Source organism: Podarcis liolepis (genome assembly GCF_965112155.1).
Source record: "Podarcis liolepis genome assembly, chromosome: 6".
NCBI lineage: Eukaryota > Metazoa > Chordata > Lepidosauria > Squamata > Lacertidae > Podarcis > Podarcis liolepis.
In genome coordinates this window covers 91,701,906-91,729,079 of record NC_139559.1, presented here as the reverse complement: position 1 = coordinate 91,729,079, position 27,174 = coordinate 91,701,906, and the positions used below count along the sequence as shown (strand labels likewise).

Below are 27,174 nucleotides of genomic sequence, written 5' to 3'. Positions count from 1 at the left end.
ATTACAATTGCTTTTTAGATAGTTCAAATATTTACTCCAGTCTTCTAAGAATCTCTGGTCCCGCAGGTTTTGAAGTCTTCCTGTTAATTTGTCTAATTCTGCATAGTCCATTAATTTCATTTGCCACTCTTCTTTCGTTGGTAATTCTTCTTGTTTCCATTTCTGTGCCAACCTTATGTTGCTTTGGCAAAAAAGGGTGGCATATCCATTCTGACCCTTAGCTTTGGGGTGAATGTTGTGCTATGCCCCTTTTTGGTGTGGGTCCACAGGATAGAACAGGAGGCGCCTGTTCCACCAACTAGAACGTGAGCAAACCCACCAAGAATGTGAATTCCATCAATAAATATAAACCAGTTATGGTGAATGTACCTCATACAAATGTATGCTGTCCCTTGTTCATGGGATTGGTTTCAGCTTTTCTTCGTACAGGGTGAGTCTTTTACAAGTGGCCCCACGGAACAGGTGTACTCTTTATCCATGGGGCCTCTTTTAAAGGGCTCACCCTATATTTGCTGTTACTTGGATGTTCACACCATGGTTTATTCTTCCCCCTCCCCCCGATCTTCCCTCAGAATTATTTCCGCGACACATGGAACATCTTTGATTTCATCACCGTGATTGGCAGCATTACAGAAATTATCTTGACGGACAGCAAGGTGAAATTCTCCTCCTTTCTATTGCTCCTCCTTTGAGGGGAAGTTTTTAATGACTGGTTATTTAATGTACTGTGTTTTTGATCTTTGTTGGAAGCCACCCAGAGTGGCTGAGGAAACCCAGCCAGATGGGCGGGATATAAATAATAAAGTATTATTATTATTATTATTATTATTATTATTATTATTATTATTGGAATTCAGGGCACAGAGATAGGTGTGATGCTTTTTGGCTTGCTTTTGTTTAAACTGTTTGATCTCTCTCCATCTCTCTTTCTCTCTGTGTCTGTTTGAAAGCTGGTCAATACCAGCAGCTTCAACATGAGCTTTCTGAAGTTGTTCCGGGCTGCCCGTCTCATCAAATTGCTTCGCCAAGGTTACACCATCCGCATTCTGCTGTGGACTTTTGTGCAGTCCTTCAAGGTAAAAAAATGGCTGACCGCTCATCTCCATCCCAAGATTTGTGAATTAAAAACTCAGACTTGACATACAACTTCTCAGGGCGCCTTTTGCGCTAAAGGTGGTCCGTGCTGCAAACCAAAGAATCCATCATCCACTAAGCGCATGTTTTGGGAGGAGAGGAGCTGTTCCTATGCAGTGCCGGATTTACGTATAAGCTAAACAAGCTATAGCTTAGGGCCCCACTTTCTTGGGCCCCCCCAAATTTAAAATTTGTACATTTCCAAAATATAAGATAAAAAACAAATAAAATAAAACTAGCATACAGCAACAGTGTTTTGTGTTGTGTTGGCTCCTATGATGTAAATAATGGGCCCCGCCTGCTAGCCTGCTCCCTAAAATATCCCTGGTTTACTCATTTCTATGTATAGGGTGTCAACATTCTGCATGTGCAAATGGCTTTAGATACCTATTACCGTAGGTCTGTAAATTGCCATATAGCATATATTCAACACAAAAAACAGCTGGACATATAAAGGGCCCCATTACCTTCAGTAGCTTAGGGCTTCATCAAACCTAAGCATGGCTTCTGATTGGCTGCAGGAAGCTCCTGTAGCCAATCAGAAGTTGCAGAAGCCACGTTGGACGTTCAGCTTCCAAAAATAGTTTGCAAACTGGAACCCTCACTTCCAGATTTGCAGCGTTCAGGAGCCAAAACATTTGAGAACTAAGCTGTTCAAAAACCAAGGTATGACTGTATATGCCACCTTGAGTTATTTGGAGGAAAGTTGGGATATAAATGCAATAGATATTAATAACAATAAAAGCCACCATTTTGCTGTAGCTCCAAGTAACTCTGAAAGTGAGCTAACTCACCAGATTTCAAAGGAAAACAAAATGCTTGCCTTTTTGTTTGTTTGAGCTTATTATTTGAATGATTTTTTTATTAAAAAAAAATGCCGGTGTTAAACAACTTGGGCACCTCAGTGTTGTTTAACATTGTCTTTTTGCAGCCAGCTTGCAAAAATACAAGATATTTTAAATAAATGATGTGCATTTAATACAACAAAACCTTTCACTGTCTGCATCTTTCAGGCCCTCCCCTACGTCTGTCTCCTGATTGCAATGCTCTTCTTCATTTATGCCATCATTGGGATGCAGGTAAGTCACCACCTGAAAGACCTAAGACTCTGTGTCTGGCAGGTAAAGGAGCTAGAGGCTGTTTATGAGGTTTCAGGACAGAACATATTGATCATGAATAATAACAATAATAGTTACCATTAGGTGAGGTGCTCAATTGATGATGATGATACAGTGGTACCTCTGGTTATGTACTTAATTCATTCCAGAGGTCCGTTCTTAACCTGAAACTGTTCTTAACCTGAGGTACCACTTTAGCTAATGGGGCCTCCTGCTGCTGCCGTGCCACCGCCACACAATTTCGGTTCTAATCCTGAAGCAAAGTTCTTAACCCAAGGTACTACTTCCAGGTTAGCGGAGTATGTAACCCGAAGTATTTGTAACCTGAGGTGTTTGTAACCCGAGGTACCACTGTACTAATAATAATAATAATAATAATAATAATAATAATAATAATAATACTTTATTATTTATACCCCACCCATCTGGCTGGGTTTCTCCAGCCACTCTGGGCAGCTCCCAACAGAATATTAAAAACACAATAAAACATCAAACATTAAAAACTTCCCTAAACAGTGCTGCCTTCAGATGTCTCCTAAAAGTCAGATAGTTGCTTATTTCCTTGACATCTGATGGGAGGGCGTTCCACAAGGCGGGCGCCACTACCGAGAAGGCCCTCTGCCTGGTTCCCATCAGATGTCAAGGAAATAAACAACTATCTGACTTTTAGAAGACATCTGAAGGCAGCCCTGTTCAGGGAAGTTTTTAATGTTTGATGTTTTATTGTGTTTTTGATATTCTGTTGGGAGCTACCCAGAGTGGTTGGGGAAACCCAGCCAGATGCGTGGGGTAGAAATAATAAATGATGATGATGATGATGATTATGATTATACCTGCAGAGCAGTTTCATTTGTCGTCTGACCCTGAGTTGTTCAATCTGGTATTCAGCCATGCAAACTAAATGAGAGATTGCCCCTTTAAAAACAAAAAAGGAGTATAGAATTTACTCTACTTTTCATGTGAAGGACTGTTTGCCAATTAGCATGATCTGGAGCAAACCCTCCCTTGAGCGGCAAACAGTTTGCAAGAGGCTTTCCTTTCCATGGAATTAATGCATATTTCCGTTGCCCCATGTTTGCGGCAAGTCAAAGAGACTTTGCAGGTTTCTGGCACCCTACGAAAACCTGTTAACCAGAGACAAAAGTAGCATAAGTGAACATACCGTTAGCAGTGATGGCATTTTCACGCTGCCTGTCATGTCTCTGGCTGCAAAAAGACACAAACCTCTCTTCCTCCATCTACAATTATCTCCCTTGCCCTAGTGCCATGGGACTTTGGAGGAAGTAAAATAAAGAGGCAGTCAGGACTTTGTACACTTCGTATTAACCAACTGGGAGATTGCTGTATTTGTCGTTGTCAAATCTTCTCCACTGGGTTTTCATTTCTCTGTGCCTTCAGGTTTTTGGGAATATCAAACTAGATGAAGAAAGCCACATTAATCGCCACAACAATTTCCGCAGCTTTCTGGGCTCACTGATGCTTCTTTTCAGGTAAACGGACTTTTGACACTCATACAAGGGTTCATTCCTATGTTTTAGGTTAAAATGTGACATTGCCTTTACCGGTATGATTTCAAAAGGTTTTTGGAAGCTGTTCTGACAAATAATTGACTACCCGCCTACTTGCTGCCAAGCTGAAGGAGGGCATCAGTAAAGTTCCCCTTTGGGCATCTTACCATTTTGGACTCACAGGTGTCCATGGAGGCGCAGGTTAATTCTGTGTCCAGGGTGGCTGTCTACTAGCTCCATCTGGTACGCAGGCTGAGACCCTCCCTGACCGCAAACTGTCTCTCCAGAGTGGTGCATGCTGTGGTTATCTCCTGCTTGGACAACTGCTATTTGATCTGCGTGGGGCTACCTTTGAAGGTGACCTGGAAACTGCAACTAATCTAGAATGCGGCAGCTAGACTGGTGACTGGGTGTGGCCACCGGGACCACATAACACTGGTCCTGAGAGATCTGCATTGGCTCCCAGTACGTTTCCGAGCACAATTCAAAGTGTTGGTGCTGACCTTTAAAGCCCTAAACGGCCTCGGTCCTGTATACCTGAAGGAGCGTCTCCACCCCCATCGCTCAGCCCAGACACTGAGATCCAGCACCGAGGGCCTTCTGGCGGTTCCCTCATTGCGAGAAGTGAGGTTACAGGGAACCAGACAGAAGGCCTTCTCAGTAGTGGCACCCTCCCTGTGGAACGCCCTCCCACCAGATGTGAAGGAAATAAGCAGCTATCTTCTCTTTAAAAGACATCTGAAGGCAGCCCTGTTTAGGGAAGTTTTTAATATTTAATGCTGTATTGTTTTTAACACTTGATTGGAAGCCACCCAGAGTGGCTGGGGAAACTCAGCCAGATGGGCGGGGTATAAATAATAAATTGTTGTTGTTGTTGTTGTTACCTAGAAAGGACAGTTTGACCCCAAAGGGCTTTGTGGACAATGTGTATTGTTTGTTCTAGCTGAACTAACAGGCAGGATTTACAAGAATTTGGATCTCTTAATGAGTTTGCAGCTGTAGTCACTTCCTAACTTTTGACTCCAGTTAATGCGGGTGGCGATGTGGTCTAAACCACTGAGCCTCTTGGGCTTGCGAATCAGAAGGTTGGTGGTTCAAATCCCCATGGCGGAGTGAGCTCCCGTTGCTCTCTCCCAGCTCCTGCCAACCTAACAGTTTGAAAGCACGCCAGTGCAAGTAGATAAATAGGTACCACTGTGGCGGGAAGGTAAATGGCGTTTCCGTGTGCTCTGGCTTCCATCACGGTGTCCCGTTGCACCAGAAGCAGTTTAGTCCTGCTGGTCACATGACCCGGAAAGCTGTCTGTGGACAAATGCCGGCTCCTTGGCCTGAAAGCGAGATGAGCGCCACATCCCCATAGTTGCCTTTGACTGGACTTAACCATCCAGGAGTCCTTTATCATTTTTTTTACCTTAATGCCCATACATGGTAAAACTTTTCATTGCCAAAGCTGGAGACACAACTATCTTGCTAGAATGACCACAACTACATATAATTAGCATCCCATGCACACACACCCAATTGGCTCTAATTATCCATTATATTAAGTGTCCTCCCTCTCGTCTTTCTAATGGAATGTAATCAAATCAATAAGTTAATAATGACATAATGACATCCTATGCTCAATTTTACGTTGAGTTGAACCCCATAAAAACAGGATTTTTTCCCTTTGCAAAGTAAGCTCAACAACTTTGAGCTGATCCTCAAAAAAGGGGCTTTTCCCCTTTGCAAAAGAAGCTGCACAACTCTGAGCTGACACCCCCCCACCCCAAACGGGGCTTTTCCCCTTTCGTCCTCTAAAAACTAGGTGCGTCTTATGGTCAGGTGCATCTTATGGAGCGGAAAATACGGTACTGCTGGAATCAAATCACAGTCTGCTCCGATGTGGCAGAGGTTGGCTGATGCAAGAAGCAATTAATTGCGAGGGATTTGGTGAATGAAGCAGTAAACTTGGAAGATGTGTTTGTTCTGCGTGCAGGAGTGCCACAGGGGAGGCCTGGCAGGAGATCATGCTTTCATGCCTGGAAGGGAAAGGATGTGAGTCGGACACCACAGCAACATCTGGGCAGAACGAGAACGAGCGATGTGGCACAAATCTGGCATACGTATACTTTGTCTCCTTTATCTTCTTCTGCTCCTTTTTGGTGAGTCCCACTTCCCTTCCCCTTTGCCCCTAATGGAATCCAGAAGAATCCTCCACATGGAACAGAGAGAGAGGGGATTTCGCTGTCATTGTGCCACATGCAGAAACCTGCTTGGCAGTATTTTTTTCTCTTTTTCTCCATCTATTTATATTCCCTTCTGCTCTCTTCTGCTTACCCCGTCCTCTTTCTCTTGTTGGATGGATGAGCCTGTCAATTTTGGTTTCTCTCAGTTCCTCATCTTTCCAAACTTAAAACTTGGATTGTAGTATTTCCACATTGGTTTGGGTAGTTTTTTTTAAGGGTCTTGTGAAAATAGGTCGGGATCCTAGTTCACATTTCTCCCAACAGACACATGTTTGTTTGCAACTTTGCCTCAATGCACACAGTTTTTTGCAGGCGATTTCCTCTAATAACATACCTTTCTCTATGCCGTTTTCACTAATATATGGAATTTAAGCACATGTTTCCCCAATGTGTGCTTTGGTTGAATCACAAAATGAATTATGAAATATGAATTTCAAAGGATGGCCACATATTGTGTGGGGACTTATAAATTCGGTAGGTCTGCACTGAAATGTGAACTGTGCCAATTTCTCTCCAGACTCTCCTTGTTACACGTTCTTCTTGTTTCCTCCCTACTTAAGATGCTCAATCTCTTTGTGGCTGTCATCATGGACAATTTTGAATACCTGACTCGAGATTCCTCCATCTTGGGACCGCATCACCTTGACGAATTTGTCCGGATTTGGGCAGAGTATGACAGAGCTGCGTGGTATGTAGGCACCCCCTGTTTTTAAGCCCTCTGCAAAATCTGTTTAGAAATGATGCCCAAGACAAACAGGATGGAAGGGAATTAACCCTTCAGGCTCCAAATGTGCCTATGAGAAGCCCCCTAGAAGTTGCATTGGAAGACGTTTTGCTTACCCAAACAATGCAGAGTTTGAGCTGGTCTGAATTAAGGGTTAAAGCTCTGGTTCTATTTATTAATATTTTCTAAGGTCAGGGCTTTCTGCATTTTTGTGAGTCCTATAGTAATGGTTTTGTGAGCTGCCTCTGGGAATCCCATGAAAAAAGAGCAGTTCCCCATTTCATGAAGCAGTTGGGTTTGCCAGAGATGCACCCATGTTTCTTGCGGCAAACATGCCTGATGTGAATGGCAAACAAATATCCTATACTAAGCGCACTGAGGATGAGCCGTGGTCTGATCAGAGCTCTGGTGTGTGCAAGATCGTTTGTAATTTTTTTTTTTTGCTTTTATTGTGGCATCTTTGGGGGTCTGTAGCAATGGAGATTGCAAACAACTCCTTGCACACATTTCCATATCTAAGTGGCCACCCTCTGGCTGGTGGTCTTCACTACTCCCCTCATCCCCCCCAAAAAAAGTTCCAGGCATGCTTCAGAAAATATTGTTTTCTAGAATGTCTCCCATGGGTGTTTCAACATACTTGCCTGACCCCAGTGTCCCAGTAGGATAGTGCTTAGCCTGAACTGGCGTTGACATTTGTTTGCCACCACAAGTAAGCTTTTGACACCTCAGATTTCCCGTCAGAGAACTTGAAAGCATTTTTTTGTTGATCTTTCTCCAAGAACTGGCTTGGACCACCCTGAGATCCCAGTCCTTTTAAAATCAGAGTGAATGTTCACATCTCTAGAAAAGCGATGGGTCCTCTCTGGAGCTCTTGCAATTCTCCTTAATTGCCATTGCCTACCTGAAACCTAGTTTTATTGTTTTACCTGAATTCAGCTAGTTTGCTGTGATCCTGATATTATTAGTTTATGGTGCGTGACCTTTTGTATTTTTTCAGCCATAGTTCTTTCTTCCTTTGCAATGATGTAAAGCAGTGGTGTCCAATCTTTTTTCAAAGAGGGCCAGATTGGATGAAGTGAAGGGCCGCGAGGGCCACGTTGTTGAGGGTTTTTTAGGATTTTACCCCATGAAATGAACTGCCACAGGGGCCGGAATAAACTGACCGGTGGCCCCTGAAATGAACTTTGGATATGCCTGATGTCAAGCCTTGAATGTAACACAGAATATGGGTTATAAAGAGCAGTTGATATTGATTATCACCTTTGAAATTAGAGCTGAAACACAGAGTCAGGAAAAATTCTCAAGACTGTAGCTCTCATTAGGCTATTCCACTTTGCCATACACATTGGAGGTTGTACCTTTTAAATGTCCCCATATATAAAAGATTTCTGCACATAGAAATCTAGAATATCAGGAACTATTGCCTTAATACGCTACATTTGTGTATGTAGCTATATTATTATTATGGAGGATCATTCAAACATATGGTCCGTTACCATCAGCCTGAAGTGGTAAATACCAGCAAAACCCATCACACACAATGAAGGATTATTGAGCCCACCTTTAAAAGTAAACTGACACGATTTACATTTCCTGAACTAATTCATGAATTGGAATGCAGCTATCCTTTGGTTTTTGCACTTCTTCAAGTATTTAGTCTCAAGAAAGTGCCAAAATTTGTATTTTAGGCTCAAGTGGGTATAAAAATGTGCATTTTGAATTAAGATGTGTACAAAAAATGCATGTCTGAAAACTTTGTTTTCTTGTGGTGGTGTTTTGTTTTTGTTTTTTTAAAGCAGAATATTTCAGTAATGGGAAGCACTTTGCTTAGGCAATTTGGGCAGGCATATTTTTAGACCAGTCTAAAAATGTTTTTAAATAAATAAGTAAACAAATATTGTGGCATTGGGTACCCATTGGCAAGAGCCTACTTATCAAATAGCACAGCGATGGGGAACCTCCAGTCCATATGCCTAAATCAGGTGCGGCAAGGCTCCTAAGCCACACCCACCTGTCCCACACGTGACATCATATGTGATGTCATAGATGACATCATAGTAGCTGATTGGCAGCAGCTGCAGACCCAACTGGGAATGCCTGCACTCAATTCAATGGCTGCAATGGGCACCAACTGCAAACCCCACTTTGGGCAGGGATCTGCTCTACTTGAGAGCGCCAGTCGCAGCAGGGCTTTCCTGGGGGAGCTCAGAACCCAGCCCACCAGCTTTATTCTGTTTCCCGCCCCTGAAATAACTTGTGAAAAGTTAGGAATAAACATATTTGTATTTAAGGTCCCACAGGCAAGCATATCTACTCTTCTGAACTCTTTATCTGCTTTTAGTAGCATCCATAGCTGGCAACCTTCCCCTTTTTTTTGCGGGAAATTCCCTTATTCCAGCGCCGTTTCCCGCTGCTATCCCGGATTGTTAGATATCCCGTAGACTGTCTCCGGGACAGGTGAGGCTGCTGATCCCTTATTTTCAAATCTGAAAATTGACAGCTATGGTAGCATCAGACTGTTCTTTTCATGGCGCAAGCTCATTTTGAGCAGGAATGTCAAATTTTCTTGAACAATTAAGGAGTTGATAGGATTAGTTAGGGTTTAAACAAAAGGGAAAATAATAATTGGCTTTTTCTTGGGGGAGGGGTAATCGGGGTGTAAATTAAGGTTACCAGACGTCCCCGTTTCCCAGGGATATTTACAAATCAGTCCCCATACAAAAGTTGAAAAATGTCCCCGGATTCATTGGGAAAAAAATCTGGTAACCTTAGAGTAAATATAAAAATTGGTTTACCTTTTCTTACCTTGCCCCCTCAGACTCTGAATTTCCTACTGCTATTGCCCTAGCAGTCTTGCACTTTGCTAAGACTCTCTTTTTTAAAAGCTGGCATTGCTGTGAGAAGTCAAGATTATTGGATATCCGCCTTCATATTTGGCACGTGTTTGCTTAATCGGTCTACTTAAAAAAACAATGCAATGATTGTGTTTCTCAATTAAAGTGGTAATTTTAAGAAACAACAAACAGGGGTGAGGAGCCTGCGGCCAAATTTCCATCCTCCCTGACCATTGTCTATGTTGGCAGGGGCTGATGGGAGTTGAGACCACAGGTTCTGCACCTCGCAAGCCACGATAGGCCAATTCTGCAACCCGTGACTGGAAATTTGGTTCTCTCTGGGGTGATACAATTGCCTTTGGGCTGTAACATGTCCCATGACTGTGTCCCCACATACACAAAATGTATGTCTGCATTCAAAACTAGCATATCAGCGAGAAGGGCTCTGTAGCCTAGCTTTCTTCCTGATATTCTGGCTTTCTGTCTGGTCAGATACAGATATATTTGTGTGGGTAGTTTTTTCCATGAGAATCAGGGCACAGATTTATCTCCTCGGTGAGAAACAGGCCAAAGTAGGGAAACAGGATTAAATAGGAGCTCCATTGTGAACTTATTCAAACCTCTCCTATAGTTTCCCACAGAGAAGCAAATGCATCATTTCCCAGATAGGAAAACTGTCGAAGGAATGGGAAGAGAATGAGAAGATTAAAGTCAGATTTCACTGTGAAAAGTGGAAAGGGTGGGGATCTTCTCCTCGCACATCTCAAAAAAGCTTTTTCTTGTGCCAGTGATTTGGCCTGCAGAGTCGCTCAGGACACCCACCAGAACACCAGGTCCTCAGAACGCACAATCTGAGGTTTTTCCGGGGTTCCGTGCCACGCTCACTGTCACCCCAATCTTCAAAGCGCCGGGGCTCTTTCAGCTGAAAGAGCTCCCGTCCGCCATTAATCAGGCGACCAACCGGAAGTCTGGTTCAGTCTCATACTTCTCACAGTGCAACTCTGAGCAACTTGTTTACATTTCCTCACAAAACTTTCCGCTTTCGGTAAATGGGAACGAAACCGATTTAGCACCTCAAGAATTTATTTATTTTTAAATAATAACAATAATAATAATAAAGTGTGTTGACTTTATTTAAATAACCAGCTTTGCAAAACTCTTCTGGCTTATCCATTGATAAGGGTCCGTATATGTGCTAAGATCTGCTAGGTAATGGCAGACTGCTGCATTTTTTCTCAGCCTCAGACCGAGACAACTCTGACCCTTTCGTACTCACTTTGTTGACAAATGGGATGGGATCCAACACTGTAGAACCAACCTTCCCAGTGAGAGCAGTAGCTATCTTTTCCACAGGCCGCTCAGAGCTTTTTCCGAGCTGGAGATGGAAGGGAAAAGTTGCACATCTCTGGTGCCATCAGTTAGTTTTGCACTTGCATCCTCTTCCCCATTTCCTGAGCAGCCCTATTAACGCACCTGTGCTTCCTTTCCAGTGGCAGGATCCTGTATAAGGATATGTACACATTAGTACGGGTGATCTCGCCTCCTCTGGGCCTGGGAGAGAACTGCCCCTACAGGGTGGCGTACAAGGTTTGCCTCCCGATCCCCAGCCACAACCCGGCAATGGGAACATCCTGTTAAACCCCTCCTTCCCAACCCTCTGCTCTGCCACCACTGCTCCTCATCAGGCATTGCTTTAACCTGAGTTTAAAGAGATCCACACCCTTTCAGAACCAGCAGCTGTTGGGGCCAGGAAGGGATGGGGGGTGGGGAGAAGGCTTTGTCTGCCTAAGCTGCAAATTCATTCTGGTCCTCTAAAGGTTTTCCTTCCTTTCTTTTCTTTTGTGGGTTGTGTCTCCTGCGCACGGATAATACACCTGGGAAGCACGACCTTTGCTTCTCGGATCAGAGCCCTCTCTGACGACACATCTTTAACTGCTCTTTAACCAGTGCGGCTACAAAAAATGCAGAAGAAAATGCGAGACAAGGGGTTGAGGGACAAAAAGCAAAGCGAGGAGGACATGGGGAGAAAGATGTTGTCACCAGAGACTCGGTTCTGAAGGTGTTACAGTTTTAAGCACAGGAGCTCTGGATATCGAATCCTGCACTGTTTCTGACCCTCCAGAGTAAAGCCATTGGGGTTCACGATGTATCTCCTAAGAGTGCTATTCAGTTTGCCAGACTCAACATCCTGATTTATGCCCAGCTCTTGGTGACATCTGCTGTACCCTGAGGGCTCATACAGCTGACTATTCCTCAGCCAAAAAGTTTTAAAACCCCACTCAACAAAGAAAACTAGCGTGTCAGATGATAGAAGGCTAATCTAGAAGAACCCTTGCCCCAAATATTTAATTTTCTATGTGGAAGGATTTTTTTGATTTTTTTTTTTTTTGTATGAAAGAACATTCTATCTCCCATGCAGTCTGAAGTGATGCAGATTGCCATCTCAGTAAGACCTAGGCCCTAATGAATGTTTATTTGAAAGCATTGCCCATTGTGGTTATCTCTATTTTCCCTACACACACACACACACACACACACACATCAAATTCTTATTTTTTTGACCTGACAGATTGTTTGAAAGCATTTAGACTGTTCTTATATTTTTGCAAATTACAAGCTCTGATCACTTGTATTTCTTGATGAGGACTAGGATTAAAGTTTGTTCCATCACTTATATTTGAGTAAGCTTCAAAATAAATAAATAAAAACGCAATCTAAGTTGTCATCTCCATAAGAGAAGCTGCAAAAGAACCTCAGATTTGTGCGTTATTCCTTTGCCAGTTCCAAAACTCATTCTTGAAACCCACTCCCAATGATTTCTATTCTGATTTAACAAATGACAGCCAAGATGGGTTAACCTTACAGAATAATTAACTCTGTAAGTTTAGCAAGTGTTCAGCCTCCACATAAATACGTCACTGATTATTTTCCTGGTGACATTATGGTGTAATATACTCTTATTACACATGTGCTAGGGTGAATCATTTTGTCTAAAATAAGACATAAGCTGCAGTGTATAAGCTAAAGCAACAACTTTTGGCACTGGTATCAATGGCAAATGGTTACCAAATTTTGTCTGGTATAAACAGCTGCCTTAATACTGTTGAGCAGTGAAATGGAGCCCCTTCGCAGCCCTAAAAAGTAAACAAACCAGTCATTCTTTGTTTCCTTTTGCTTTTAAGTCCTCCTCACCATTGCATTCTAGGGCTAAAGATGTCTAAGAAACAGCATCTTCCGTTCACTTGACACATCACCCAGTAATGTTGAGGTTTGTTTAGGAAGCCCTTGTCCGAGACATATTTCACTCTTTCCTTGGTCTGAAATCTGCCACAGGTACAGTACAATCGTTCCATCACATTTGGAACAAATAGGCTTCTACTTCAGTGTGTCCCTTTTAATAAAGAGCTGTTTCAAGAGACATGGTTATGAGAAACCTTGCCTTTGAGAAAGCACAGAAATCGCCGCTCATGGGGCAATATGCTTCACAAATTACAGCAATGCATCTTTGCAATACGTTAATGTTTAGGATCGTCCTTCATGGTTCTTGCACTGCTTCCCTCGGCGAGGAAAGAACATGTGGTACCAGCCCGTATTCTCTTCTTGCACCAGATGCCTGGGTCTTAAAACGCATCTTTCATAGCTAAATCAAATCTTTTGTTGACTTTCTGTACTCATGCAGTTCAGTTTCAGAAAGCATTAGAACTTACTGCATTCCATGGTTGACACTCACAACCCATAGTGAGTTTACAGAACTGCCTTTTGATCATGGAGAGATAATAGAAATCATGTAGGTTTTCTCCCAACTTGGCAGCAACAGCAAGAACAATCGGTTACAGCCATCAAAAGATCATTGGGCAAGTAGACAGTTACCTGTGTCGCATTTACTGTGTACAGGACCAAGGCTTGGCCAGATTTTCACTGGCATTTGGCTTTTGCGTGGACAGGCGGAGTCCCCAGATCCCGAGCGGTTCCCCCCCCCCCCCATGTGGAAGAACGACTCAAGACAACGTGCTATGGGATTAAATTGGCCACAACTTTATTAAATTTCAAATGTGGGTAGACCTTGGCTCAGGCATTGGGCGTTCTCCCTCCCCAGTCCCCAGCCAGGGACCTAGGGAGCATCAGGGTTATCCAGTGTGTGGGGGGGGGGGATGGGCCAGCTCTGGAGAACATTTGTTCAAGCAGAGATAGCCGCCGCCACAGGGGAGAGCAATGACGACCTTTCGGCGTACGGTCAAAGCCTCCCTTCAGAAACCCCTTTAACGGGGAACCCTGGTATCGCCGCCGCAAAGAGGAAGGTGGACTAAAGGATTCCGCCCAAGGCCTGATACCGCCAAAGTTGTGACGTTTTGCTACGGGAAAGGCGAAACCTGCCAATGCAGGGAAATTCCTTTCCGGCCCTTTAACAGAGACCTTATCGTAGCAGCGCCTGCATACCTGTGAAGAAAAGTTAACCTGCAAAACCTATGAAGAAAAGTTAACCTGCAAAAGAAGACATTAACTGAGGGTGGGTATGGTGGGACAAGCTCTGGAGCCAAGTGAGGATTCTATTGTGTGGGCAGGTAATCCCTCCCCCTACCTGGCCTGGTCTACTTGGCAACGCTTCCCCCAGGTGGGATTGGACAACTGACTGAGGTAGGCGGGGACCTCCAGGTATCCCACCTGAGGGAAGGCAAAGCCAAGCCTATGCTGATGGGGCCGCTCCAGATCTAGGGCTGCGGCCGTCCACGCAAAGGGCGCCCCCCGTTTTAAGCGGGGAGCGGTCATTCTACCATTTTGGAAGAAAAAGGCTTTTATCCAAATACTTCCTGTTTTTCTATAGTCATGAAAATCCAATTGCCCTTAGATTTCAACTTCACTTGTTCCACGGTCGTTTGCCATCTCAGTCCCCACAATGTCCTGTCCTTCTGTTTCTCACAAGATTTTACTGCAAGGTCTCAGAGCTATGATTTAGTTCATTGCTCACCACAAAATTATATATAATTCCCAGTTTGAAATGTTTCGCTCAGGGCTACAGACCTAATATCTGGGGGAGGGAGAAGTAAATCAGATTTGAAAGTATCTGTCTTACTTTGAAACTAGCAGTTTTTAGGGAGGGGGAGCATTTCAAGGCCTGTCCTTGGATAAAAACATCAACAAGCGAAGCCCCCCTCGAATGTAGAAGTTCCCGTAAAAACTGTTTTCATGATGCACAAGCCACCAGAAGAACAGCCTAGACATGTTAAATAAAGGGCCCATGTTTAAAATGGGGGAAGGTGGCCATTATGAGGAAACTGAGAGAACAGCATGCAAATGATCAAGTACAAGACAAACAAAAAACAAGAAAACAAGAAATTAAGAGACTTGAGAGTCCCATGGACTACAAGAAGATCAAACCTATTCATTCTGAAGGAAATCAGCCCTGAGTGCTCACTGGAAGGACAGATCCTGAAGCTGAGGCTCCAATACTTTGGCCACCTCATGAGAAGAGAAGACTCCCTAGAAAAGACCCTGATGTTGGGAAAGATGGAGGGCACAAGGAGAAGGGGACGACAGAAGACGAGATGGTTGGACAGTGTTCTCGAAGCTATGAACATGAGTTTGACCAAGCTGTGAGAGGCAGTGGAAGACAGGTGTGCCTGGCGTGCTCTGGTCCATGGGGTCACGAAGAGTCGGACACGACTAAATGACTAACCAACAACGAATGACCTCTACAAATAATACAGTTAATGTAGATGTAGCTCTTAATGTGCTCATATTTGTTTAGTTCAAAGATAAAAGGAAGGCCTTTGGAGCAAGTTCAAAGACCTGACTTAGGAAGTAGGATGCAAGTTTCCAGTAGCAGAAGTTCCCAGTGTCTCTTTCTGGGAACAAAGGAGAAATGCCTAGCTTTCCACTTTGAGAAGCCCTTTCTAAGCACCTTGGGATAGTTTTCTCCTGTATTATTCTTTCTTTCTCTATCTGTCTGTCTGTCTCATCTGCAAGCTAGTAAGAGCATCCATGATGAGACTATGGAGAAGTGGTCTTTATTCTTCTTCTCCACTGATCCCCATACTTAGAACCACAGAACCACAGCATTGTAGAATCATAGAATCATAGAATCATAGAATCATAGAATCATAGAATCATAGAATCATAGAGTTGGAAAAGACCACAAGGGCCATCGAGTCCAACCCCCTGCCAAGCAGGAAACACCATCAGAGCACTCCTGACATATGGTTGTCAAGCCTCTGCTTAAAGACCTCCAAAGAAGGAGACGCCACCACACTCCTTGGCAGCAAATTCCACTGTCGAACAGCTCTTACTGTCAGGAAGTTCTTCCTAATGTTTAGGCGGAATCTTCTTTCTTGTAGTTTGAATCCATTGCTCCGTGTCCGCTTCTCTGGAGCAGCAGAAAACAATCTTTCTCCCTCCTCTGTGTGACATCCTTTTATATATTTGAACATGGCTATCATATCACCCCTTAACCTCCTCTTCTCCAGGCTAAACATGCCCAGCTCCCTTAGCCGTTCCTCATAAGGCATCGTTTCCAGGCCTTTGACCATTTTGGTTGCCCTCCTCTGGACACGTTCCAGTTTGTCAGTGTCCTTCTTGAATTGTGGTGCCCAGAACTGGTCACAGTACTCCAGGTGAGGTCTGACCAGAGCAGAATACAGTGGCACTATTACTTCCCTTGATCTAGATGCTATACTCCTATTGATGCAGCCCAGAATTGCATTGGCTTTTTTAGCTGCCGCGTCACACTGTTGGCTCATGTCATGTAGAGTTTCAAGGGACCCTGAGAGTCATCAATTCAACCCCCTGCAATGCAAGAATATCAACTGAAGCATCCATGACAGATGGCCATCCAACCTCTGCTTTAAAACATCCATGGAAGGAGAGTATACCACCTTCCAAGGAAGTCTGTTGTACTGTCAAACAGCTTTTACAGTCAGAAAGTTCTTCCTGACGCTTAGTCAGAATCTCCTTTCTTGTAACTTGAAGCCATTGGTTCAGGCCCTACTCTCCAGAGCAGGAAAAAACCAATCATGTTCCCTCTTCCATGTGACAGCCATTTAGATATTTGAAGATGGCTATCACATCTTCTCTCAGTCTCCTGGGGAAAAACCATACCCAACTGCCTCAACCATTCTGCATAAGGCTTGGTTTCTAGACCTTTGATCATCTTGGTTGCCTTCCTCTGCACAATATTCTTCTTAAATTGTGGTGCCCAGAACTGAACACCATACTCCAGGTGTGCTCTGACCAAGGCAGAATAGCATGGTACTATTATTTCTCTTGATCTGGACACTAGACTTCTGTTGATACAACCAAGAGTAGCATTAGGGTTTTTTTTGCTGCTACATCACACTGTTGCCTCATGTTAAGCTTGTGGTCCACCAAGACCCCTAGATCCTTTACACATGTACTACTAGTAAGCCAGATGTCCCCATCCTATATTTGTGCATATGTTTTTTCCTGTCTAAGTGCAGAACCTTACATTTGTCCCTATTGTTAGGTTGGGCTCAGTCCTTCAATCTGTTGAGTACATATCGTGTCCTGATTCTGCCTTCTGTGGTATTAGATGCACCTCCCATTTGTGGTGTCATCCGCAAATTTGTTGAGCATCTTCTCAATTCCTTCATCCAAGTCGTTTATAGAGATGTTGAACAACAACTAGCCCAGAGCACGTGACACTTTTCCCCAGGAAGATGAGGAGGAGCTTAAAGATTCCAAACAAAGCCCCAAGTCAGTAGTTGTGCCTTTTCTACTGGATTCTCAGTCCACGTAGCTGTTCTCCATGAAGCTCTTTATGCATAGGCTGGTGAGAAACTGCAATGAGAAAGTTACAAAATAGGGAGTACTAGCCAGGGAGTAGATTCAAGTAGGTAGCCTTGTTGGCCTGGCACAGTCAAAATATATGAAAAAATCAAAAATTGTCCAGTAGCACCTTAGAGACCAACTAAGTTTGTTCTTGGAGCAAACTTGAGAGCCAGTGTGGTGTAGTGGTTAAGAGCGGTGGACTCGTAATCTGGTGAACCAGGTTCGCGTCTCTGCTCCTCCACATGCAGCTGCTGGGTGACCTTGGGCTAGTCACACTTCTCTGAAGTCTCTCAGCTTCACTCACCTCACAGAGTGTTTGTTATGGGGGAGGAAAAGAAAGGAGATTGTTAGCCGCTTGGAGACTCCTTAGGGTAGTGAATAAGCGGGATATCAAATCCAAACTCTTCTTCTTCTTGATATAAGCTTTTGTGTGCACGCACACTTCTTCAGATAGCCAGGGGGTGTCCTTTATGGTTACTTTAGAATGCGGGAAGCGCAAATGAACCCTGAACCTCAGAAGGCCAAAACAGCTGCCTCTGCCGAGACTCTTTAAACTCCAACCAGGTGAAACTTGAAGCCGCATGTGAGAAAGAACCAGGGGGCGGGAAGAGCATGGCATGTAGAATTTTCTTCCTGCTTTTCTTTTCTTAGCCACTTAGCATGCCTTTGCACCAGCGCATGGTGGGAAAGTTCTCCATCCCCAGGGCTGGATGGAAGCAAAAGAAACACATTCCTTTGAGCTTGGTTCACTACCCTCCTATGCAAGGTGATGCTTTCCGGTTGCATAGGCACTGCCAGAGGCGGTACATGCCACTTCAGCCACGGGTTATGCCACAACGTGAATCTCAGGGCAGGACTTGGTGGGGAAGAACGCAGGCACTGCCAACAGCTTAGGTCCTGCTCATTCTCTGACGTCTGCACCACCATATCCTGAATAACCCTTTGTTGGAGTGTTGTGTATCTTGATTTATATACCACTTGCACACAGCCCTGGGAACGAGGTGGGGCGATGGCACGACACCTGCAAGGGAAAACCGGCCGTAAGACACCAACGCCAACCAATGTGTATGGGAAGGCTGGCAAAACACGCCGGTGCCATTCTTGGGTCTGTGTGAGGGGCGATATAAATCCACATCAGCACAGGCTGTCATGTATGATTTGCATTGATTAATGGGTTTCCTGTTCTTTTCCTGTTTTGTCTGTTCTTTTCTCTCTTCTGTTCCCTGTGTTCTGTTTTGTTTGGGGGCATTTTTGGGGTCTCTGGGAATGCCTTGTTTTTCTTCCTTTCGTTCCTCTGCATCTTCCTCCCCTTCCCGTTGTCCTCTTTCCCCTCCATGACCAGTGGCCGCATCCATTACACTGAGATGTATGAAATGCTGACTCTCATGTCCCCACCACTAGGCCTCGGGAAGAGATGTCCCTCCAAAGTTGCTTATAAGGTAGAACAAACCCTTCTTTCCTTTATGGGCTGCTGGTCAGTGAGAAATGGGGGACGCATTAGCATGGGATGGGAGTGTGGGTGGCTGACCGTATTGGGGGGGGGGAGGAAGAACTATTTGTTTTTTTATGGCTACCAAATGCTCACAAACCATTAAGTACTGGTCTGCTTGCACACTATGAAATACTTACCTACCACACAAGGTGCGATACTCTGCAATGGAAGCATGGCTGTTATAGGAGAGGAATGTATGTAATGTCAGTGTAACTAAAGTGAGCCTGAAAGCTAAGGTGATCCCTTTTCAGCGTAGGAGACACACAGTGGTCATCTTTAATATAACTCCTGGAGATAAAAATGTAGTTACTGTAATGCAGGCATAGGCAAACTCGGCCCTCCCGATGTTTCGGGACTACAACTCCCATCATCCCTAGCTAGCAGGAGCAGCAGTCAGGGATGATGGGAGTTGTAGTCCCAAAACATCTGGAGGGCCGAGTTTGCCTATGCTGGCTTTAATGTAATGGAGGAGGAATCTCTGGAATTAAGCTCTTGCAAATACCGTATTTTTCCGTGTATAAGACTAGGTTTTCCCCCTTAAAAATAATATAAAAAATTAGGGGGCGTCTTATACACAGCTACATCTTCCCCATTTTCTTAAATCTGAGTCCCCCAAAATAGGGGGTGTCTTATAGATGGGGGCGTCTTTTATAGACGGGAAAATACGGTAATTTTTAGCTAGTGCGTGCAGTTATTATGCTATCGGTTCCGAAGGACAGAGAGATTCGCAATAAAGTATGAGAGGCTTTGGATTACTGACAGAGCAAATGTTTTGTATGCAGAGGATCCCAGTTCCATCTGCCCCCTCCGGTTCAAAGCACCTTGGGATCTGAGATCATAGAAACCCACTGTCATACAGTGTGAATGTTACTGGGTCACTTCTGTGTGTTGAAAGACCGTGTGGAAGAGCTCACAGCGCCACGAGGTCTAGGCAGGCCCACTTCTGCCACACTCCCTCCACATCTCTGTGTTGAACAGATGTCAGAAGGTGTTCTATATGCATACAGGTGTACATGAGCAGAAATCCTCCAAGCGAGGAAGGTCCCTGCTCAATTGTTTCATCTGCACCTGCTTAGAACACCTTCTGGCATCTGATGGGTGGATGTGCTTTTCAGCACATTTATGAGGCATTTATGTTAACTCTCTGAAAATAAGGCAGCTTGCAGCAAGATGGTTCGTCATATTAGAAGAAGTTCTGATTATGCAATGTTCATTAAGCAATTTAGGGCTGTGGTCCTCAGCATGCTTGCATGGGAATAAGCCCTGTCAAGCTCATTGGGACTTAATAGCAAGAAGGTGAGAACCTGCAGCCTTCCAGATTGGTTCCCATCAGCCCCAGCAAGCTTGACCAATGAACAGGGATGATGGGAACTGTAGTCCAACAACATCTGGAGAGCCACAGATTCCCCACTTCTGGTGAGCAGCATTGCATAGCTGTTGGCACCCATCACAATGGAGTGCGCCTCCAGGGGTGAAGTCAAACTGCAAGAGAATCACAGTGTCTGCTGTGGCTGCAGAGACCGGTAACTTGTCACTGCTGCCTCCCGTCACATTTCCCAGTACGTTTCCGAGCACAATTCAAAGTGTTGGTGTTGACCTTTAAAGCCCTAAACAGCCTTGGCCCAGTATACCTGAAGGAGCGTCTCCACCCCCATCATTCAGCCCGGACACTGAGGTCCAGCTCCGAGGGCCTTCTGGTGGTTCCCTCACTGCAAGAAGTGAGGTTGCAAGGAACCAGGCAGAGGGCCTTCTTGGTGGTGGCACCTGCCCTGTGGAACACCCTCCCACCAGATGTCAAAGGGGGAAAAAAGTACCAGACTTTTAGAAGACATCTGAGGGCAGCCCTGTTTAGGGAAGCTTTTAATATCTGAAGGACTATTATATTTTAATATTTTGTTGGAAGCTGGCCAGAGTGGCTGGGGAAACCCAGCCAGATGGCCGGGGTATTATTATTATTATTATTATTATTATTATTATTATTATTATTATTCTGCTGCATAAGCAGCACTGAAGTGACCTCTCCAGGGTACAAGCCTGGACAGTGTGTATGGACGTCCTGGGCTGCCCAGAATACAAGACCCCCCTCTCGGCCTCACTGATGTTGTCCAAAGTAAAGCAGAGCAATACATTTGGCACTAGCTTGCTTGCAGGAATTTCCAGAAGGAGGCGCACAAGACACCATCCAAATGTCTTAGGGACTCCGCTCCAGATTTCTGCAGGGTTCACTCCTTAACCTCTTCCTCTCCCAAAGATGTCTGGCAAGGCAGCAACTATCTGCCTGATAAGAGTTGAAAACTGAAACCTTCCAGAACATGACCCTTCCAACTCTCCCCTTCTATGATAACCAGCTAGCTCAATAAAATATACCGTCCTTTACAGTCCTGAATGGAATATATTTAGTTCCCTTGTGTTGGGCCATATGGAAAACTAACTGTAAAGATTATAGGCAATCCCTCTAAAACCGTGCAGCTCAGTCTGTGTTGACTAATGGAAAGACAAGGAAGGAAGGCTGAAGGCTGTAGAAGGAGCATGGAATATTCACCAAGCTGAATTGTCTTCAGTGGAGCTCATGACTTAACAGTTGCATGGTGCACTCATTCAGCCTAGATGGCCAGAAACACCCTCCTCTGAAGCTGAGCCAGAAAGGGTGATGTGGTGTTCGGAGTGCTGTGGTTGACTGCATTAAGCAGCAGTCCTTCAATCCTTGTTAGTAACAGAAGGAATTTGCAGACCAGGTTCTTGGAGGCCATGATCCGGTGAGAGAATGCACCATTCTGGAAATTCTGGCATCCTGTGTGCATTCTGTGACAGGGTTGCAGCCAAAGCTTCAGGACTTAGACACATTTGAGTTTAGATTGTACAAGAGAGGACTGCTGAAAATATATCCTTTAGCCATTCAGATTTGCCTGTCTGTGGCATTATCCAGGATTTTACCGTATTTTTCGCTCTATAAAACGCACCAGACCACAAGACGCACCTAGTTTTTGGAGGAGGAAAACAAGAAAAAAAATATTCTGAATCTCAGAAGCCAGAACAGCAAGAGGGATCGTTGCGCAGTGAAAGCAGCAATCCCTCTTGCTGTTCTGGCTTCTGGGGTAGCTGCACATCCTTCATTTGCTCCATAAGACACACACACATTTCCCCTTACTTTTTAGGAGGGAAAAAGTGAGTCTTATAGAGCAAAAAATACGGTAGTTTCTGTTCATGGCAGTGCTTACTTGCACTCACACTCACCTGTTGCTAGAAGCACACAAGGGGGGAAAAACATATTGCACAAATGGAAGCATGTTTACTACTTTTGAGCCTGAAATTCACCTAATGGTTTTGGGTTGATGGTGGCTCCGAAAGGACCAGAACGAGGTTGGGTGAATAGGTGTGGCAGGGGGAGCACAGAACGATATACAAAGCAGTCTGTACACTCTGGGAAGTGGATTTGGCCATTTCACTCTCCCCACCTGGGGGTAAAAGGAGCATGACTTACCCACTCCTGCCTTGGTCATCAGTTTTTCTTCATTTGCACCCGCTCTCTCTCTCTCTCTTTCCTCCCGCTTCAGACTGGAGATGAGTTCAAGCCATTGCATGGGCAATCATGCGCTGCAAGCATAATCTTTCTTCTGAAATAAATTAAACGCAAACTCAAAAAGGGGGCGCCAGGATGTAGCTGGGTAGCAAGTTTATCACAGAGAGGCCTGAGTTTGTGTCCTGGGATGCAAGATTCAACAAAATCGGGGGAGGGGGCAAGAGACAAAATGGCTCTGAAAAAGATGGAGATACAGATCCCGTGGGGCTGTCTCTCCTTTGCAAAGTCCTATTTCTTGCGCCAAGTCAGTAAAACGACATGTAGGCTTGACAAGATTAATAAAAATGGCAAAGGACAGCAAGAAGGCACACCGGGTGGGGTGGGGGGGACGTGATACCAGTTTGGGGGGGGATGGAGGGGGCGATCCTTGCCCTCCTTTTTGGCTATCCTACTTGATGCATTCTAAGCCCCCTTTTCTCGTGTCTCCCTGATACGTTTTTCGATATTGTTTTCTGCCTGCTTCCCCCCACCCCCGCTTCCCCACCCCCACTCTCTTGTGCAGAGGCTGGTCCTGATGAATATGCCGGTAGCCGAGGACAACACCGTCCATTTCTCCTCCACCTTGATGGCGCTCATTCGAACAGCTTTGGACATTAAGATTGCTAAAGGTAAAGCAGTGGGGGCGAGATGGAACAGCCAAAGGGGCCAGTGGTTGGGAATCTTGCCAGTCATCAAACGCCTGAGAATCCTGCAGAAAAGAAACTGTTTCGGCCGTCTACTCCATATCCCTCACGCTTCAGAAATGGTTGGGTGAATATAAAGGCTGTGTACCTTTAAAGTACATGGCCTCCCTCAAAGAATCATGGGAAGTGTAGTTTGCCTACAGTTCTGAGCATCCTTAACCAGTGGCGTAGCAAGGTCAGGTGGTACCCGGTGTGGAAAATTTCTTGTCCCGTCCCCCATTCAAATTATTAAAAGAAGGAAAAATAAGATACAGTCGCAAGTGTAATTTTCTGGTTTATTTACTGTACATTGTGAGCATAAGCAGCTTTGGCTTGGCAGCCCAGGAGGTCGTCCACGTGCGCCCCGGAACCCAGCCACTATTGGCGGCCACCTCGGTCTCCACAGGCCGCCTCAGCGGCCCAAAAAAACCATCTGCTGCTGGTGGGGGGCTAAGGTATCATCCTCAGCAGCATAAGCCTTTGCCTTGCCTTTGCCGTGCCTCCAGCTGATTGGCCAGCTGGGTTTGGGACGGGGCAAAGGCCCCAAGGCAAGGATGGTGGCATCCGGGACCCGGGAAGCCCCGCCCACCTCTCAGAGAGGAGCTTCAATAAGTTTATTTTTAAAATACTTATTTTTTCCAGTTTGTCACTCCCCTCAGCGGTGGCACCGGGGGCGAACCGCCCCTACCGCACCCCTCTTCCTATTCCCACGCCACTTTCTTTTACAAACCACAGTCCCCAGAATTATTTATGTGCTTTAAATGTGTGGTATGTACACACCTGTAATGGGTATGAGTTACTCGTGCGTAAACTGGTGCCTTGTTAAACCTTTCTGACTGCACAGCCCTTTCTCATGGTGGCTGCCTCAGTCACTGGCAGAATCCATCAGTGGGCGTTTCTTGAACCTCTTCCAGCATAAAAGTTGTTTGACACCCAGTCTCCTCCTCCTCTCACTGCGCGGGAGTCTTCTGACCAGGGAAGGCGTGGGTAGTGGAGGACCTGGGCTCTCCTCACTGATGTCCAGTGAAGAGTCCTGGAGCCCTCTCTCCAATTCCCCCGTCTGCCCCCCTTTATCCCTGGTGTTGCGCTGATTGGCTTCCCCCTCTACTGAGCTGTTTCTCCCCCTGCTGCTGGGTCCTTCGCCAGCATCATCTGGGAGCCTCCCCTTCGCCTCTCGCTCCGATGTCAGTTCCCTGACAACACCCAAGCATGACATTTTAAGAGCAGCAAAGTACATTCCCTGCCCCTGTGACATACCTACCTTTCCCCCCAGCCCTGGGACAAGCACCAATAAATCAGTTCTCCAGATATTCAGCATAAATTAGGAACACACTGACCCTTTTTCTCTTATAGATGTGATGGATGCCTATTGGCTTGTCACTTCCTGCAAGCGCTGAAATAGTGGGGCATCTGTCTTCCCATGTTGTTTAGGGATATCCACAAAGCTTTTGCTTAGCTTCTCCCAGGGCTTCACAACTTTTCCATTCTTAATCTGACCTAAAAACTACTGGCACTGAAAGCAGTAGGCTGGTGACAGCAGGTCTGTGTGGGATGGCTTTAGGATCTGAATCTGAATGGAGCCACCAGGATCAGCTTTTTGGGATTAACAGAAGGCTTGTGTGGGTTGCAGTAGGCCTGGTATCTTAAACGAGGGACCGGCAGTGTGTATAATAAGATAATTTTGAAAGTTGTATGTAGGGCTTATGTAGGGGGGGAGTAGATTTCCTGCATTATTGACACCAATGTGTCTTAATTCCCAACCATTTGAATTTTACTTGCAACTCTGAAAGAACTATTGGTTTTGATACCTGTTGTAGCTTTCTGAAGCTTTCCTGTATGTGAAAGGATCTAATCTGGAGGGGGGGGGACATTTCTGCCCTGCAGGTTGGGAGGTGGAAATTAGTTTTGGCAGGGATGCCGGGACTTGACCCCTGAGAGCTAAACTTGCCAGACCGTTGCTAAATGAAGACAAGTTACTGTCAGCAGTGGCGTAGCGTGGGGGGTGCAGGGGGGGCCGGCCGCACCGGGCACAACATCTGGGGGTTAGGGTTAGGGGGCGCAAATCCACAGGTTAGGGGTGCAAATCCACGGGTTAGGGGGTGCAAATCCACGGGTTAGGGGGCGCAAATTACTTGCCTTGCCCCGGGTGCTGACAACCCACGCTACGCCACTGACTGTCAGGAGCTCGTCTTACACTCAAGTAGGACCCTGGCAGAGACACATGCCCGACTGGCATGTTTTCTCCCTCCTGGTCGATTGTTTGGAAGCTTCAAAAGCTTTCTTCAGCCCAAACATCACAACGACTGATGCCAACAGACATCGACACATTTAGGGATCCACAGAGTCTTTGCAGCTTGCATAACAGACCTCAGCAACTCAGCATTTTGGCTAATCTACTTTATTTACATATAAACACACACGGAGCACTGCAACATGGCTCCCTCTCTCTCTAGCATCAGACAGCCAAGAGAAAGAACAAAGGACAATAGTCCCACTTCACGGAACACAGTAACACAAACATCCCACTCTGTGGAGTCAAAACATATACCGTCATATGATAGACAACAATCCCATGACTACAATCATGGAGCAGGAATTCTATCAGTTATCATGTCCTTGTGCCCACAGTCTCACAATGGGAAGGAAAATGGTAACTGTGTCAAACCTGGATGCCAGGAGTCCGTTCATTTTCGCTGACCTTGGTATCTAGTTAGAATCTGTGGGCCAAATGAGACATCTGATTTTGGGTGTCATTAAAGGATAATACATTTTTTAGCTATTTAATTTGTTGTTCCAGGGAGAGGTGCTTCTAAGATTCTTTGCTTCTCGTGCCAAAATAACTTGGCCAACACTGGGTACCTTATCTTGCGGAGTGGGACATTTGCAGTTGTACCTCAAGAACCTGTCGGAAATCAAGCCTTTATCAGGAGAAACTGGCAACTCTCCCAGGCCCCCGGCTTAGTCTCCTGTTGACCTCCCTGTCTGCTTTCCCAGCAAGATGCAGGCAGAGGTCGCGATAGGCGATCCTTCTCAGCGTGAGAAGAACACACCCCTCTTTCCTGCCCCCCCAGGCAGGGAAAGAGATAGACAGAAACGTATTTACATGCCTTTATTTCTGTCTTTGCAGCGTTACAGAAAACATGACTGCTCTCTTCAAACTCCAACAGTCGAGAGAGTGAAAACACTTCCTGTCCAGCTCATATTACACTCTGAGCTAATTCCGGTGCCCTCTGCACTGTGAATTGACTGTCCCTCTGTTTCCCACGGAACAGTCCCAACATTCCCATTATGTTTTGTTTTCAAGCTACCAGCAGCTCGCGGCTGCATTGCTTCAATATCGTAACAGAACCAACATGACTTGGGCTGGCTCTCCACCCTCCTCTTCATCAAGAGAGGGGAGGAGTCTTGTCTTTGACGCTCTGAGCTTTGGAGGTACCCAAAATCAGCCATGCTGCTTCTGATGCCTCCAAGGCTCAGTGTTGACAGCAGAAGCTCTAGATTAAATATACTGTATATGGTTGCCCCTGTGCATTGATGGGCCTCTGTTGATGTTTGCGTTCAGTTCTGTACTGAACTCTTCCCTTCTCAGTAGTTCTGTATTTCTTCCTGCTGAGGCACTGTGATATAGTGGACCAGAGGTCTACATTTGGGCCAGGTATTCTGGTGTTTGAATCCTTGTACAGTCATGAGGTTGACTGTGTGGCCTTTGGGCAAGTCACGTGCTTTCAGCCTCACATATTTCACTGTTGTTGTCAGGATAAAAAATATGAAACACACCCCTCCACCCACTGCACATCCACCTGGGTTTTTTTTTTATTCAAAAATTTTATTGATTTTCACAAAATTATAAACACACAAACACATAAACAAACAAACATAAATCATAACCTTATTAAAACTAATCTTATTAACATTGTTAAATGACTTCCTAGTATCCCCCTAGTTGAATTTCAATGCATATCATTTTAATGGTTTTCCAAATCAGTATTATTATAAAATTAACTTAATCACTTAACATCTTTCTTTCCAATTCAGCATTAGACATATTAATTCATCACGTTGCATAGTTAAATCCTAAGCCTATCTGGTACAGTGGTGCCCCACAAGACGAA

The 27,174-nt window shown here is 45.1% G+C and overlaps 1 protein-coding gene across 1 annotated transcript in view; it reads left to right on the top strand.

The window, feature by feature from the left end:
- The window catches only part of CACNA1E (calcium voltage-gated channel subunit alpha1 E), a 479,552-nt gene that overhangs the window by 421,443 nt on the left and 30,935 nt on the right, over positions 1–27,174 (top strand). Inside the window, exons 34-41 of the mRNA XM_083509855.1 lie at positions 573–656; positions 951–1,076; positions 2,148–2,213; positions 3,651–3,742; positions 5,739–5,904; positions 6,549–6,676; positions 11,037–11,133; positions 22,903–23,008. Coding sequence (XP_083365981.1) covers positions 573–656; positions 951–1,076; positions 2,148–2,213; positions 3,651–3,742; positions 5,739–5,904; positions 6,549–6,676; positions 11,037–11,133; positions 22,903–23,008 — 865 coding nt within the window. The remainder of the gene's footprint in view (positions 1–572; positions 657–950; positions 1,077–2,147; positions 2,214–3,650; positions 3,743–5,738; positions 5,905–6,548; positions 6,677–11,036; positions 11,134–22,902; positions 23,009–27,174) is intronic.